The following is a 14,055-nucleotide window of genomic DNA, read 5'->3' on the forward strand; positions in this document are numbered from 1 at the left end:
ATGCCGCGCTTTTTCGCTGAAAAATCGAGCAATTTAGACGACGCGATTGGACTGATGCGAGAGAGGGCTAGTTCCAATGAGGGCTACCGCGGAGAGACACGTCTGGTGAGATCGGAAGTCCATCTGGATACTGCCGGATGGGATTGAGTAGACGTCATCTGTTTGCAGGCGAAAAAGGGTTGATCGCGCAAAAGGCGGCAAGGTTCGAGATTTCACATCGATCAGCGCAAGGACCTCCCTGCCAGGAATGTTAACCTCTCGCTCACTTGTAAAAGTTCACACGTTGATTGAGGATGGACACACCAGAATGAAATTGCGATGACTCGGATCCCTTACCGACGCCCGTCAAAAGTTAGAGACATCGAGGACGCCAGGGAGGATGTGGTGGAAAAAGCTTGTTTCGTTCTTGTCCGAATCTGGCATCTCTTCCATGCATCATGCACATCACGCACTACGACATCAGCAATCCCAGCCACAGGCGTAGAAGTATGACATGGGCGAGACAAATTCTGGATTTGACGATAGAATGTGAGAAAAACTTCAACCGACCTCAGGCCACGGGTTTACCGCAGGACTCGGCTTCTGGCTCAACAACACCAAACAATCAAAGCGAAGGACATCTTCAATGCATCAGGAGCTAGGTTGCGTATCCTGTAAACCGTTTTCTTTTGACAACCATTCGTGGGACTTTGGGACGGCTACTAATTCGTCGCATCATCCGGATGGTCGCTCTCGTTCCTCGTCTCTGTGCCATGGAACGCATCGCCAAATGCATCCCCTTCAAGTCCCAAATCCAAGTCATCGCCGCCGGTATAATCCGCCAATGCGTCACCAGCTGTGTCGAACGGAAAGTCAGAGCTGTCGAACATGCCGGGGGTGTTTCCGGCCGCAGAGGCAGGCGCTGATGTTGCTGCGCTTTCCTGAGGCTGTGCTGAGGTCGAAGTCTGCTGTGCGTCGTTGCTCTGCCCTTGAGCTCCGCCAGCTGATGGTGCATTTTTGCCCCGTGAGTCCTCGGTAGATGCATTGTTGGTTGTGGCGGCTGTCTGATTGTTTGAGTCAACCATTACCCAGTCGTCCCCAGTCTTTTCGCCGGGGCCGTCTTCTAGGGCCGTCATGTCAATGTCCAGGTCCATGCCGTCCATCAAATCAAGACCACCGTCGCCACTCTGTGCGTCTTGTTGACTCTGCCCTTGACCGGCCAAGGACGCTTGGTGTTGTGCTGCGGACGCGGTGCCAGCTTGTGATTGAGCATTTGGAAGAGAAACAGGTGGGACTTGTAACGAGGAGCTTCCAGGCGTGTCCACCAACGAGGTGGAGGTGTACTGGTCTAGAAGTCCTGCAGCGGTGTCTTCGCCATCCATTGGTGTATCCTCAAGGTTTCCATTAGCCTCGCCACTTGCTGTGAACTGGTCATCTGCGTTTGTGTCGTTCCCGTTGCGAACCGTCATCTCAGACTGCTCGATGAGTCCGCCCTTGTCTACGCAGTTGACATTCTTGCGGGGCGCAATCGTAACACCTAGTGACTTTTCCACCTCCTGAACGATATCACTAGCTTTGGCACCTGATGCGTCTTCAATGGCCGGAGGTGGTGGGGCGACTGAGAGGCCACGGTTGGTCTGCGCCTCGTCGAAGGCAGTCGCTCTGAGCTTTCTCTCAGCCTCAACGTAAGTTTTGCTCTTGGTCAGCGCGGCCATTTTTTTCGAATGCTCGGTTTTCATTTTCTCCAACTGTTCCTCCTCATCTTTGATGAAGTTGTTGACGCGGTCTTCAAGCTCCTTGAATTTCTCTACACTGAGCTTCTCATACTCTTTGGCACCGCCTCGACCTGATACGAGCGATTGGGGAGTCGGAGTGTCAAGAATGCCATCGGTGAGATGTGCAAGTCCACCCACGAGCCCCAGGCCAAGGTCCAGAGGCTTGATCGTTCCGGCCGCATAAGGAGATGAAAAAACCTCTTCCATCCATTCATGATGCTGAGTGTACCTCATCGTGCTGATGTCTCGGGGCGTCAGGTGGTCCAGCAAATCGCCAATTGCAGTGTTTTCCTCGTCCTCGATGGTGCTGTCGTGGACAGCTGGTGGCGGTACTCCTGGATGTACTCCTCCTGGCATCTGCGTCGGAGGCATCTGTCGAGGCCTTTTCGCAGGCGATGGTCCAATGGCTGATGCTTGGCCTTGCTGGTAAAATTGAGCTTGCCGAAAGCCCGGGCCTGGCTGCATTGGGTTTCCAGAATACATGCCCATGGGTTGCCCATGACCATGAGGCATCTGGCCACCCGGCGCGAAGCTAATGTTGGGCCAGTTGTGGCGGTCGTGCAGCATGAATTCCTTGCGCGCCAATTGACCCTGGCCTTCAAGGAAGCGCCGCTCTTGGATCATCCTTTGCATTTCCGCGTTGAGAGGGACGCGCGATGTCGGTATGCGTGCTTGAGGTTCGGACTGCGAATAGTGCACAATCCACAGGTTTGGTTCAAACATTGGACCGTTGGGTGAAGTCTTGTGGACCAGGCGGTAGCGATGTCTTTGATGCAAGGTGATTTGCTCATATCCGGGTCGATATCCGCTGCGGCGCACCAGAATTTCCACAGTCTGCGCATCAATCAGCGAGAGCAAAGTTGGACTTGAATCGCTAATCTCACATAACCACGTTGAGAGTCAAAGGTATAAGTTTGCTCAGGGTCAGCCCACATGTATCCATCGCTGGCATACATGCTACCCCTTTGATTGGTGGGTTGCCATTCTAGAAAGACTGTGCCGTCGCCCGGGGGCGCCTGGAAGTATTGCCATGACACTGGCGCGCCGTCCTTGACGATGCGTGGGCCACTGAGAAGATATTCGACGGCCTGCTCGACGGAGAGTGTCGCAAGCGTAGGGTAGCGGTAACTGGAGACGAGGTGAACATGCGGGAGCTGTGCGGCGCGAGATGTTAGCCTGACGTTGGGGCAGAGAGAGGTCGTATGCGCGGCCCGTACAATGAAGTTTGGCACGCCCTGGCTTGGGTCCTGCATCGCGTGCAAAAGGCGCAGATCGCCTGCGCGGAGGTTCGAGTATGAAGATGAGTGTAATTGCAATTGACGTTTCTTGGAAGTGAACGCGATGCGTCGAACGCGTTGGTGGTTACCGAGCTGGGAACAAAGGTCGGGCGTGTCCCCAGCCGCAAGTCGCTGAAACTCGCGCACAGGCCACCTAACGCTTACTTCAGCATGCCTCCAGCATTTGGCTCAGTCGTCAGCGGTTATGTACGGTAAAGGTACCTCTGTAGTTTGGTGAGAATCACAAGCTATCGACAACCGATGTGTAGGCCCGAGGTCACCATATATCCCGCTAAAAATGCACTGTTCTAATGATTGCGTGTGGGCCGCCCTTCGAGTTCTAATCGAGTAAGTTGCTTGAACGAGTTGGACCCCGTCCAGCGACCCTTGGACGAGAAATCATACAGGAGACGTATGGCATAAAGGTCTTGATCTTCTCATCCCAGAATCTTGAGCCCGCCCTTCGTCTTGCTCTGCTTCTTCTGTACGCCTGCACCCGTGTTTGCGTGTCCTCGTCCTCCGCCTCCGCCTTTCCCGCCCCTGTTGTTTCTCCTATCATTGGGCGCAGTAGCCTTGATTTCGGTGGTGCTCCGCTTGATGAGAACAGGATGACTGCCAATGTACTTGCCCTGCATTTCTTTGGCGGCTTGGAAGTAGTCATCGCCGTTGCTGAAGCTAACAAAGCCATATCCCTTGCTTTTGGTGGTTCGTTTGTCGCGCACGACGCGGGCCTTTTGGATAGACGTGTATCGAGAGAATGCTTTGTGGAGAGACTCGTCTGTGACTTCTCCAGCCAGATTTCCGACGAAGATGCGGAAATGCGCAGGGTCCCACTCCAACAAAGATGAGTCTTGCCAAGTCTTGCCGCCTCCAGACCTCACGACTGTTTTCTGCTTGCCATCAGCGCCCGAGACAACGGCCGCAACGTCTGTGTCCGTGTTTGCGGCAGATTGCAGCTCCTTGCTGCTCATGCCAGCCGCGGATCCCATCTTATCACCTAGAGGCGTAGCATTTGCGTTGGTTGCGCCAAGCGTGGCGGCCCTGGGGCCCTTGGAGCTCCCGTCATCTCTGTTGACGTACGCGCTCTGCCACTGGGCTATTTGCGCTTCGTATTCGGGATCATACGAGGCGTTGGCGGCACCGTAGCCACCGCTGGAAGCTTGACCTGGCGCTGGGAATGGGTTGCGAATCTGTGGGGGAGTGGGTTGGTGATAGGGGTCGACGCTCGGCTGTGGGTAATATGGCGCCTGGGGTTGGTAGGCGTTGGAGCGATGTCCAGCGCCCGTGTAGCTAGACTGGGCTCCTGGGTAGGCGCTTGGGGGTTGGGGACCAGCAGCTACTGTAGGGGATTGCGACTGCCATGACTGAGGGTTGCTGGCCACGGCACGCGGCTTGAAGGCAGTAAAGGCACTCTGCTGCGACTTGCTACTTGAGTTTGGACCGGGGCCAAACTTGGAGAAGGCGGGTGGCTGGGCGGGCGGAGGAGGACGCGCCGGCAGCGAGGGATGAGGTTGAGGAGTGGTCGACGACGACTTGGGACCTGAAGGCGGAGGATGATTCGACATGATGAACGGGTGCGCGACGCTCTTTGCGGAGTTAACGAGACTTACAGCTCAAGCTCGTCCGTCTCCGATGCCGGTAAGGTAGAATGGGGCGGAGCCAGGCCGGGCCGTGCTCTCTCGACGTCTCGACGGGCGGTATCCGTACGGGAGCGAGGGGAGGGGAGTGGAGGGGAGGGGAGGGGTGCGGTGTGACTGGGCCGAGAATGACGATGGCAGGCGGCGCACGGATGGTGTTGTTGAGTTTTCGTTGCTGCAGCGGCGGCGCGCTGACACGCAGGAATAATAATCGCGAGCGGGCGATTAGTAGGCTGGGCCGGGGCGGTAGGTAAGCAACAGCGTCGGTCGAGTCGCGATGGTGACTTTGGCTTGTTGGAGGCCCTGCACCTGCACTGCACCTGCATCGGAGGCCCGGCGGGATTTGCTCGATGGCTTCGGGGCGGCATTCGGGGTTGGGACCGGGACCGGGAGCGATGGAAGATGCGAGCGGAACTCTGGGTGAGGTGGACGAGCACCATTGTGTCATAGGGACCTGAGGTGCCCATGCCCAGCCGAAAAATCCTCAGCCCCGCCAAACCAATCGAGAGGCGTCTCGTCCATCCCACCTACCCGACCCGACCTCGACCTCTCCTCTCCGTCCACCTCTCTCTCTCTCTCGTCACCACCCCTCGCCCCAGCAACACCTCTTCCTTCGTCCAGAAGCCTCACCATGTAAGATCCCTGCCCAGAGCCCCATTCTTTACCCGTCCGCCTAAGACGACTGCGAGTGCCCGCCGTGGCCCCGTCTTATAAAGCAAAACCGTCTGCTCCCGCATATCGGCCCTCCATCATCCCTCTCTCCTCTCCTCATCCATCTCTCACTCTCCTCTCTAATCCATTGACCCTCCTCCAGACCATCCGCCTCATCTCCACCTCCATCCCATCCAGCAATCATGTCTTCCGCCGTGTAAGTCGCCCTCGCCCTCGCCCCCTCCCCCTCCCTACCCCGCCGTCCGGCGTCACGGAACCCCTCCATCTGCGGGTTCAGCTGAGCCGCCGTCGGCATTTGCTTGGATGCCGATTTCCATTTCCCATCCTGTCGCCCCATTGACGAGACAATGAATCTAACTCCAGCGCGCGTCTCTCCCGCATCGATGTGGGAGGACCTGCGCGCACCGATGCTAGTGGTGACTGGGGTCTCATTGGTTTGGTAAGTTCAGCCCCGCAGTGCCCCTCCCTCATCGATTTTGCTCTAACAAAGTTTCCAGGCCGTCAGTAAGTCAATTCGCAGCTCGCATCCCTTGGGACCGCTTCTCACGATCCAACAGTGGGCCAGAACCTGATCCTCAACGCTGCCGACCATGGCTTCACCGTTGTTGCCTACAACCGCACTGTTTCCAAGGTCGACCGCTTCCTTGAGAACGAGGCCAAGGACAAGTCCATTGTTGGCGCTCACTCCATGAAGGAGTTTGTTGCCAAGCTCAAGAAGCCCCGCAGGATGATGATGCTTGTCATGGCTGGCAAGCCTGTCGACGGTAAGGGACGGCACGAGCCGAGGCAGAGGGCTAGTTGGCTGACCATGTCCAGACTTTATCGAGCAGCTCATCGAGGCCGGTGCCGAGCCTGGCGACATCATCATCGACGGCGGTAACTCCCACTACCCCGACACCAACCGCCGCACCAAGTACCTGGCCGAGAAGGGCATCCGGTACGTCGGCGCTGGTGTTTCCGGTGGTGAGGAGGGCGCCCGCTACGGCCCCTCCATCATGCCCGGTGGTAACGAGGAGGCCTGGCCCTACATCAAGGACGTCCTCCAGAGCATCTCTGCCAAGAGCGACAACGAGCCTTGCTGCCAGTGGGTTGGTGACGAGGGTGCTGGTCACTACGTCAAGATGGTGAGTTTGGAGCTCCATCCGGCAGCCTCTGCAGTTACTTACCCAAACAGGTCCACAACGGTATCGAGTACGGTGACATGCAGCTCATCTCCGAGGCCTACGACATCATGAAGCGTGGTCTTGGTCTCTCCAACAAGGAGATGGGTGACGTTTTCGCCAAGTGGAACAAGGGTGTCCTCGACTCGTTCCTGATTGAGATCACCCGTGACATCCTCTACTTCAACGACGACGACGGAACTCCTCTCCTCGAGAAGATCCTCGACTCTGCTGGTCAGAAGGGTACCGGCAAGTGGACCGCCATCAACGCTCTCGACCTCGGCATGCCCGTCACCCTCATTGGCGAGGCTGTCTTCTCTCGTTGCCTTTCTTCCCTCAAGTCTGAGCGTGGCCGTGCCTCTCAGCTCCTGTCTGGCCCCTCGCCCAAGTTCGAGGGTGACAAGCAGGCTTTCATCGACGACCTTGAGCAGGCCCTGTACGCCTCCAAGATCATCTCGTACGCCCAGGGCTTCATGCTTATGCAGAACGTGAGTTGACTGATTCATCAACTATCTGCCGGTTGCTAACAAGTTTTGCAGGCCGCCAAGGAGTACGGCTGGAAGCTCCAGAAGCCCGAGATTGCCCTCATGTGGCGTGGTGGCTGCATCATCCGCTCCGTCTTCCTGAAGGACATTACCAACGCCTACCGCTCGAACCCCGACCTCGAGAACCTGCTCTTCGACGACTTCTTCCACAAGGCCATTGACACTGCTCAGGCTGGCTGGAGAAACGTCGTCAGCAAGAGTGCTCTGTGGGGTATCCCTCTGCCCGCTTTCAGCACTGCCCTCAGCTTCTACGATGGCTACCGCACCAAGGACCTTCCCGCCAACCTCCTCCAGGCCCAGCGTGACTACTTCGGTGCCCACACCTTCAAGATCAAGCCCGAACACGCCAGCGCCAAGTACCCCGAGGGCGAGAACATCCACGTCAACTGGACCGGCCGTGGTGGCAACGTCTCGGCGTCGACCTACAACGCTTAAACGGAGATGCGTTGGTGAAGTAATTGGAGGACAGAGGATGACCATAGAAAGGCACTCGGCGCGCGTTCTTTGAGGACGAACCGGTCGTTGGCAAATTCGTTTTTATCTCCAGTAAATGACGTAGATTGAATACATTGCATGAATGATGAAATTGCATCTCATTGAGCGTTTTTCCAACTGAAGGAATCGAACGTGTCGGAGCGGTGGGATGCGTGGGTGGTGCAGGTACCGGGGACCTGAGTCGAAACGCGCGCACTGACTCGCCCGGCCATCGTCACCCCAGGCAGGCCAAGGTGACTTTGAACCTCGAAGCTCGACCAGACGGCCCTCTCGCAACACCCCACCAGCAGACCGCCCTCCCGCGCCGTCTCCCTTTGTCGTCGCTCCTTTCCCTCCTTTTAATGCGGTCGCATGCCGCCTCAGCACCAGATCTGAGGGAGCACGCAGCCTAGACGAGTCCGACCAGCCAGTTCGCGCGCACCGCAATGGCAGCGGACGGTAAGCGCCTCTCTACCGCCGGAAAGGTCGCAACACCCAAGCTGGGAGACCAGTCCATCCTCAACGACTCGCATCTGTACAAGATCATTGGCAAGCGGTTCGTCCATCGCGCCCCCCTCGTCCCCTTCGTCCTGCCAGCCTGAGCTCCGTCGATGCCTGACTCTCCCCTCCTCACATGCGAGAGCGCGCCGCCAGTCTCAGCCCTCGCGGCACCAGGGCTGGCCGACTGGGGGCAGCAGTCTTGCTTCTCGCCACAAAACGAAACCGTTTTCTTCGACCAGAGAGACAACAGTCGCATGTTTGGCTGACGCATGGGTTTGGCACAGGGTCAAAATCACAACGACAATCGCCGCCGCGACGAGCAACAATAATGGCGCCCTCGAAGGCGTCGTCTACGCCGCGGATCCGGTTCTGAACATCCTGGCCGTCAACACGGCTCCCGCGCCGCCGAACCCCGCGACGAACCTGGCCAGCCAACCGGGCAACTACCACGTGATTTCGATCCCGCACATTCAAGACTTCAAGATCCTGGCGTCGGGTGGAGGCAGTGGTGGCGAGGATGGAGCTGTCGCCGCCGACACGGTGGGAGGCTTTGAGGCGGCGGTGCCGAGCATCGGCACGCTCGACCTGGGAGCGCTGAAGCGGAGGGAAGAAGAAGCCGTCAAGAAGCTGATACAGAAGGAGGCGACGCGGGGACGCGGCGTGCCCAAGGAGGCGCAGGAGATTTTCGACGCCATTAACAAGACGTACGTATAGAGCTGAGAGAGGACCCGTCCCCAGGAAGAGGACGTCACGACTGACGACGAGACACAGACTTCCCGCGCGCTGGCACGAGCAGTCCATCGTCATTAACGATGCGGTGATTCTCGGCCCTCCCTACACACTCAACGACCTCAAGGCTGGCGAGGGCAAGGAAATGACGCTCGCCCACATCAGGAAGATCATGGAGAGCCATTTGGCGAAGAAGAAGGCGTCGGGAGGACAGCCGCAACGGCCTGGGGTAGCCACTCCGATTCCGCCCCGAAAGGGCGGTTGAAGGTGGCAGGCGATTGGGTGCGACCGGCGGGCGGCACTGGGTTGGTCGGTATGAGCATTCTGGGAGAGTCGATGTTTGGCGAATGGCGAAGCATCTGGAGAATCAAGAGTTCAATGAGATGGGTCAAGACGTTGATACGATGGCATGGGATGGCACGTCTCTTGAAGGTTGATCGGTACTACCTAGTGAGTAGAGCAGTTCATCCATAGAGGACAAAAACGAAAACGGTTCAAAGAGCGTGAGCGCGAGCTCCAACTCCACGTCCCGTCACGTTGCAATTGTGGGCTGATCATTTCATGAAATCGCTCTAATCATTCGCATAGCATCTTTGCCAGTCTACTTATATCAAATCTCCACAGGCTCTAGTCCTCTCGTCTAGTCCGGTCTAAACCAAACTTCGTTTATTTGCCCACGTTGGCGAACCTCAAGTAGGGCTTAACCTCCTTCACGTCGCCAAACTTCTTCTTCGCATCCGCGGTGCTGACGCTAGGCGGGACAATAACGTCGTCGCCGACCTGCCAGTCAATGGGGGTAACGACGCCGTTCTTGTCGGCCGTCTGCAAGCTATCAATGACGCGCAGGACCTCGGCGGAGTTGCGGCCGGTGCTGGCCGGGTAGATCATCATGAGGCGGATCTTCTTGGCCGGGTCGACGATGAAGACGCTCCGGATGGTGAAGGGGAGGCCCTTCTTGGCAATGTCGCGCACGTCGTCCTCGGTCACCATGTCGTACAGGAAGGCCACCTTGCGCTCGGCGTCGGCGATGATGGGGAAGGCGAGGTTGGTCGAGGCCACTTCGTTGATGTCCTTGACCCAGTCTTGGTGCGAGCTGAGGTCGTCGGCGCTCTGGGAGACTTTGTGTCAGCATGTCTGCGCGTATCGATCGGGTGCCGTTCGTTCTGGTTGTATGCTGGACCGCCCTTCCTCTTGCTGGTGTTGCCAGTTGGGATTCAATGGTGGCAGCAGAAAGACTTACAAGTCCGATCATCTTGACGTTGCGCTTCTCAAATTCGTCCTTGAGCTTGGCAAATGCGCCCAGCTCCGTTGTGCAGACGGGCGTGAAGTCGGCCGGGTGCGAAAACAGAATGGCCCAGCTGTCGCCCAACCACTTGTGGAAGTCGATGTCGCCGTGCGTCGTCTTGGCCTGGAAGTTGGGAGCTGAGCACGACGAACTGTTAGCATTGTTTGCAAAGCTTCTTTGCCCCCCATCGGAGCTACGTTGGCAGGTGTCGAGGTAGCTCCCAGAGCTCCCGCCATATGGCTCTTTTCTATGGCTTTCTTTTCTTGGACTCTTCTGCGATTCTCCCTCCGGTGTGGTATGCAATTGAGAAGTTTCACTCACCAACAGAGCCGAGACGCAGACGCGGCTGCTCCGCAGGTACCTGCAGGAAACGGCGGAACAGAGGCGCGGCGGGGCGCTGGACGGCCTGAATGCGCGTCGTCGGGCGCGCATGAGCAGCAGCGCGCAGGCCGCTGTTGAAGGCGCGAGGAGCAGCACGAGAAAGGTACGAGGCCATGGTTGATGAGATGCTGAATTGGTGTTGAGGAGGAACAATGGCTTGTCTGCTGTGATTGCTGTCTTGGAGCTTCACCCCGCTGCGCTGCTTAGAAACAATTAATCCGCCGACATGGCGTCAGAGCGCGACGTCGCCGACTGGACCCGGATCCCGTCTGACAGGGAGCTCCCCCCCGGCAGTCGGTCTGCTCTGGGATTGGCCGGCCTGTTCGGCATCTTCGGCCTTTGCGCGGCGTTGCTTTCAACGTCATTTGGCCGCTGTTGCTGGGGGCATTCTTTCAATGACCATTTCTCCAAGTCTCTCCAGATAGAATGGTGTTGCCTCGTCATTCCCGTGAATGAACGAGACTACGTACTCTCGATGGCCAGATCATCCTTGCTACACGTGGTTTGTGGGGAGCACATGGCATACACCATGTTGGACGGCATTCTTCCCGATTCTTCGATCATCGGTCAACGAACCCGGTTCAAAAGCATACTGGATCTCGAGGTAGCCCATCAGTGTCGGTTCTGGTTACACATGTCATCCGTAGCTTGGAGACCGACTTGGGTTCGCATTAAAGGCTTGTAGAAATCGTAATCGGACCGCTCTCCAGAGGTCGAGAAGCTCATGAACGGATCACTGGAATCTGTCAACTTGGAAGGCTTGTGGAATTACTCGCATTGACGGTCTCTGCGTAGGCTCAAACTCCACCCAACCTTAACAACTGGCGAATAGATTTTGGAGAGTCATTCAAATTCCATGATACGTTAGACAGGGCCGAGCGGTGGTGAGTGCTGACTTGGTCAGGCAGGAATTCATTGAATTCAAAAGGACACAGACGATGAGACCCATGGTCCAATCACCGATACATCACTGGAGCCCGTTAACAAGTTCCAGAGTTCGAGAGCACAGAGAGAATGATTTCCGTGGTGTCGATTTCGCGCAACTTTCTTGTCGCGTTGGCAATTGTCAGTTGGCAATCCTATCATATAGTCTCGAATTCTTGGATTCCACTCCACTCTGGTATACCTGCATGACCTCGTCAGCCGGTCTCTACACCATCAAAGGCAGAGCCGCATGGGTACATTTTTCCCAAATCCCCAAAACTCCGGTGCACCTGCCTTCCTTTGTGATGCATGCTGAGACAAAATTTTGAAATTCCACCGTAAACGCCGAGACAGATGTCATCCAACGTGCATCTTCTCAAATGACCCATCTGTAACTCGCGTATCGGCCTGCCGTCTCCGACTTCCTGATGATCTTGACGACCTGACCTCTCCGTAGACCGAGGTACCTCGCGACCGGGTCGCCCTGCTGGATGCGCGGAAGCTGGCTCTCCTTCAGGCGGTAGCGCTGGAGAAGGGCAGCCTTCTCCTCGGCGCTGAGGAGCACATGCTTGGGAACGAGTTCGTGGTGGGTGATGTTTACGAGGAGGTCCTGTTCCATGAATGTCTCCATGACGAGCGGCAGCAGGGACGGAATGATCTTCTGGGCAGAGCCAGTGACGGGGACGGAGGTGATGTAGATTCCGACAGCGAAGTTGTTGTTGTTCAGATAGTGACCGAATTTGCGAATGTGGGCGACACCAATGTTCGAGTCTCCATTGAATTCGACCCAGCAGTTGCCCAAGGTCTCGGTGGGTTTCTTAGGGTTGTACAGTTTGTGCCTCATCTCGTCGCCTGGGCTGGCAGAGAAGGAAAGTCGGTTGCGGCTGCGGCCTGGATGTTAGCTGGCAGCCGGCGGGGGCGGAGGTTCCAGGCTGCTTACTCGACATAGCCGGAGCCATCGCAAAAGCGTGACCTGAATTCCTCGAGCGGAATCCGGTATTCGGCCTCGGGCATGATGTAGCCCTAAAGCTGGAGCGTCAGTGCCAAATCTTCACAGCTGCGAAGCGCTGTGCTCGTACCCTGTCGTGAACAAGCTCGTGCACAGTGCGCCAGGCACGCCAAAGCCTGGAAGCTTCGCGCTCGGCCTCAGTAGATCTGCCGTCATCCATTTCGGTGGCTGTCGCGACGGGAGAGCGGAGGTGGGTGTGGGGTGGACGGAGGTGTTGCGGTGGTGTTCGCGCGTCAAAGGTTCAGAGAAATCGAGCGGCGCGCCTTCACCGCCTTCCGAAAGTGGCCTTGGCTCCCGCGTCAGCTTGCCCTCGACTTCTCCACGTCACGTCAACACCAAACAATGGCAGCGCCTCAGATTCCAAATCTGAATACTCTCCGCGCTGGGCGAGGCTTGCGTGGACGCGGCAGGGGCGGTCGCAATGGTCCACCTGGATCATCTGACCGGAAGAATGAAGACCAGGATAGCATTATCCAAAAGACCGACAGCGATGCGTCCCATTCGAGGATGAGCGCCGTCGAGTTGGGGTACCTTGAAGATCCTTTTGCCAAAGATTTTGTCACTGAGCAAGTGAATCGACGATTCCCAATCATCAACAGAGGTTGGCACCAAACTCCACTCCAGATTCATCTTGCTGAGCATCGGCGCAGGAACCTATGTCCGCAGCGCAGCCATAGATTGTCTTGTGGACAGCTTTCTCAGCACAAACCCCGATCAACCAAAGCAAATAGTCTCGCTCGGAGCTGGAAGCGATACTCGATTTTTCCGCATCTTTTCAAGGAGGCCCTCCATCGCCTTGACTTATCATGAGATTGATTTTCCTGCCAATACGAAGCAAAAGATCACAGCAATAAAGCGCACCAACCATCTTCTGCAAACTATCACCTCACGCCTCCCAAATCCTGAGGAGCTTTTCATATCCGCAGATGAAACGTCCCTGACATCGCCTGTCTACAATATCCACGCTCTAGATCTGCGGACATTGGCTGAAGATCAGCCGACCACGGACACTTCCAATGCTCTTCCAAAGCTGCCAAATCTGTCTCCTACCACGCCTACTTTGCTGCTGTCCGAGTGCTGTCTTATCTATCTGTCGCCCAACGAGGCAGACAGTATTCTCGAGACCTTCACCACCTCTCTAATTCCTGCACCCACCCCAGTGTCTCTGATAATCTACGAGCCAATCAGACCATACGACGCTTTTGGCAAGGTCATGATATCCAATCTTGCAACACGTGGCATCGTTCTGCAGACGCTTAAGAAGTACTCGTCCCTGTTCCGCCAACGCGAACGTTTGAAGAAATTCGGTTTCGGCAGCGGGCAAGGCGCGGCGGATATCAACTTCATCTGGGAGGAGTGGGTGGCAGAGAGCGAAAAGGAGAGAGTCGGCTCGCTGGAGATGCTGGATGAGATGGAGGAATGGGTCCTGCTGGCCAAGCACTATTGCGTTGCGTGGGGTTGGAGAGATGGAAATAGTGACATCTTTGGCAAGGCTTGGGAAGCCATCAAAGCCCAAGATGCTCCAGATGATGAGGAGATGGGCTGAAAAAGATCGGAACTTGTTCAAGTCAAGTCAAACGGAACTCCTTGGAGCACAAGGCCTGTAAATGAATATACGAACCTGTTTGGCCGCGATTCTCATGATTCTCTGTGCAAGGCAAATGATGATCAATGTACCCACTCAAAGAATTCAAAGTATTAGAGTCA

At 56.5% G+C, this 14,055-nt stretch overlaps 7 protein-coding genes across 7 annotated transcripts; 3 read left to right on the plus strand and 4 right to left on the minus strand.

The window, feature by feature from the left end:
* Nucleotides 1-701: 701 nt before the first annotated feature.
* J3D65DRAFT_647402 (uncharacterized protein) lies at nucleotides 702-3,007 on the minus strand (the record flags this gene model as incomplete). Its single annotated transcript, XM_066802338.1, has 3 exons — nucleotides 702-2,588; nucleotides 2,639-2,908; nucleotides 2,972-3,007. 3 exons carry the CDS (start codon nucleotides 3,005-3,007, stop codon nucleotides 702-704), a joined length of 2,193 nt encoding a protein of 730 aa, XP_066652435.1.
* A 231-nt stretch (nucleotides 3,008-3,238) lies between these two features.
* Nucleotides 3,239-5,074, minus strand: J3D65DRAFT_634159 (uncharacterized protein). The gene has a single exon (XM_066801197.1). The coding sequence runs from the start codon at nucleotides 4,594-4,596 to the stop codon at nucleotides 3,469-3,471; it is 1,128 nt and encodes a 375-aa protein (XP_066652436.1). The 5' UTR covers nucleotides 4,597-5,074; the 3' UTR covers nucleotides 3,239-3,468.
* Nucleotides 5,075-5,200: 126 nt separating this feature from the next.
* Nucleotides 5,201-7,631, plus strand: J3D65DRAFT_634168 (6-phosphogluconate dehydrogenase-like protein). The gene is made up of 7 exons (XM_066801198.1): nucleotides 5,201-5,536; nucleotides 5,755-5,779; nucleotides 5,838-5,844; nucleotides 5,898-6,104; nucleotides 6,157-6,464; nucleotides 6,515-6,988; nucleotides 7,040-7,631. The coding sequence occupies exons 1-7, from the start codon at nucleotides 5,523-5,525 to the stop codon at nucleotides 7,478-7,480; spliced, it is 1,476 nt and encodes a 491-aa protein (XP_066652437.1). The 5' UTR covers nucleotides 5,201-5,522; the 3' UTR covers nucleotides 7,481-7,631.
* A 130-nt stretch (nucleotides 7,632-7,761) lies between these two features.
* J3D65DRAFT_634173 (anticodon-binding domain-containing protein) lies at nucleotides 7,762-9,322 on the plus strand. Its single transcript, XM_066801199.1, has 3 exons — nucleotides 7,762-8,075; nucleotides 8,305-8,724; nucleotides 8,792-9,322. Exons 1-3 carry the CDS (start codon nucleotides 7,966-7,968, stop codon nucleotides 9,012-9,014), a joined length of 753 nt encoding a protein of 250 aa, XP_066652438.1. The 5' UTR covers nucleotides 7,762-7,965; the 3' UTR covers nucleotides 9,015-9,322.
* J3D65DRAFT_634177 (mitochondrial peroxiredoxin-like protein Prx1) lies at nucleotides 9,272-10,627 on the minus strand. Its single transcript, XM_066801200.1, has 3 exons — nucleotides 10,356-10,627; nucleotides 9,990-10,171; nucleotides 9,272-9,859 (listed from the first exon to the last, which is right to left on the minus strand). Exons 1-3 carry the CDS (start codon nucleotides 10,528-10,530, stop codon nucleotides 9,416-9,418), a joined length of 801 nt encoding a protein of 266 aa, XP_066652439.1. The 5' UTR covers nucleotides 10,531-10,627; the 3' UTR covers nucleotides 9,272-9,415.
* A 742-nt stretch (nucleotides 10,628-11,369) lies between these two features.
* J3D65DRAFT_67514 (RNA polymerase Rpb5, C-terminal domain-containing protein) lies at nucleotides 11,370-12,599 on the minus strand. The gene is made up of 3 exons (XM_066803566.1): nucleotides 12,419-12,599; nucleotides 12,280-12,362; nucleotides 11,370-12,223 (listed from the first exon to the last, which is right to left on the minus strand). The coding sequence occupies exons 1-3, from the start codon at nucleotides 12,506-12,508 to the stop codon at nucleotides 11,716-11,718; spliced, it is 681 nt and encodes a 226-aa protein (XP_066652440.1). The 5' UTR covers nucleotides 12,509-12,599; the 3' UTR covers nucleotides 11,370-11,715.
* Nucleotides 12,600-12,684: 85 nt separating this feature from the next.
* On the plus strand, nucleotides 12,685-13,979 carry J3D65DRAFT_594001 (leucine carboxyl methyltransferase 1). The gene is made up of 2 exons (XM_066797818.1): nucleotides 12,685-12,949; nucleotides 12,999-13,979. The coding sequence occupies exons 1-2, from the start codon at nucleotides 12,691-12,693 to the stop codon at nucleotides 13,892-13,894; spliced, it is 1,155 nt and encodes a 384-aa protein (XP_066652441.1). The 5' UTR covers nucleotides 12,685-12,690; the 3' UTR covers nucleotides 13,895-13,979.
* Nucleotides 13,980-14,055: the final 76 nt, after the last annotated feature.

This window comes from Phyllosticta citribraziliensis (genome assembly GCF_038025025.1).
Source record: "Phyllosticta citribraziliensis strain CPC 17464 chromosome Unknown J3D65scaffold_10, whole genome shotgun sequence".
Lineage (NCBI taxonomy): Eukaryota > Fungi > Ascomycota > Dothideomycetes > Botryosphaeriales > Phyllostictaceae > Phyllosticta > Phyllosticta citribraziliensis.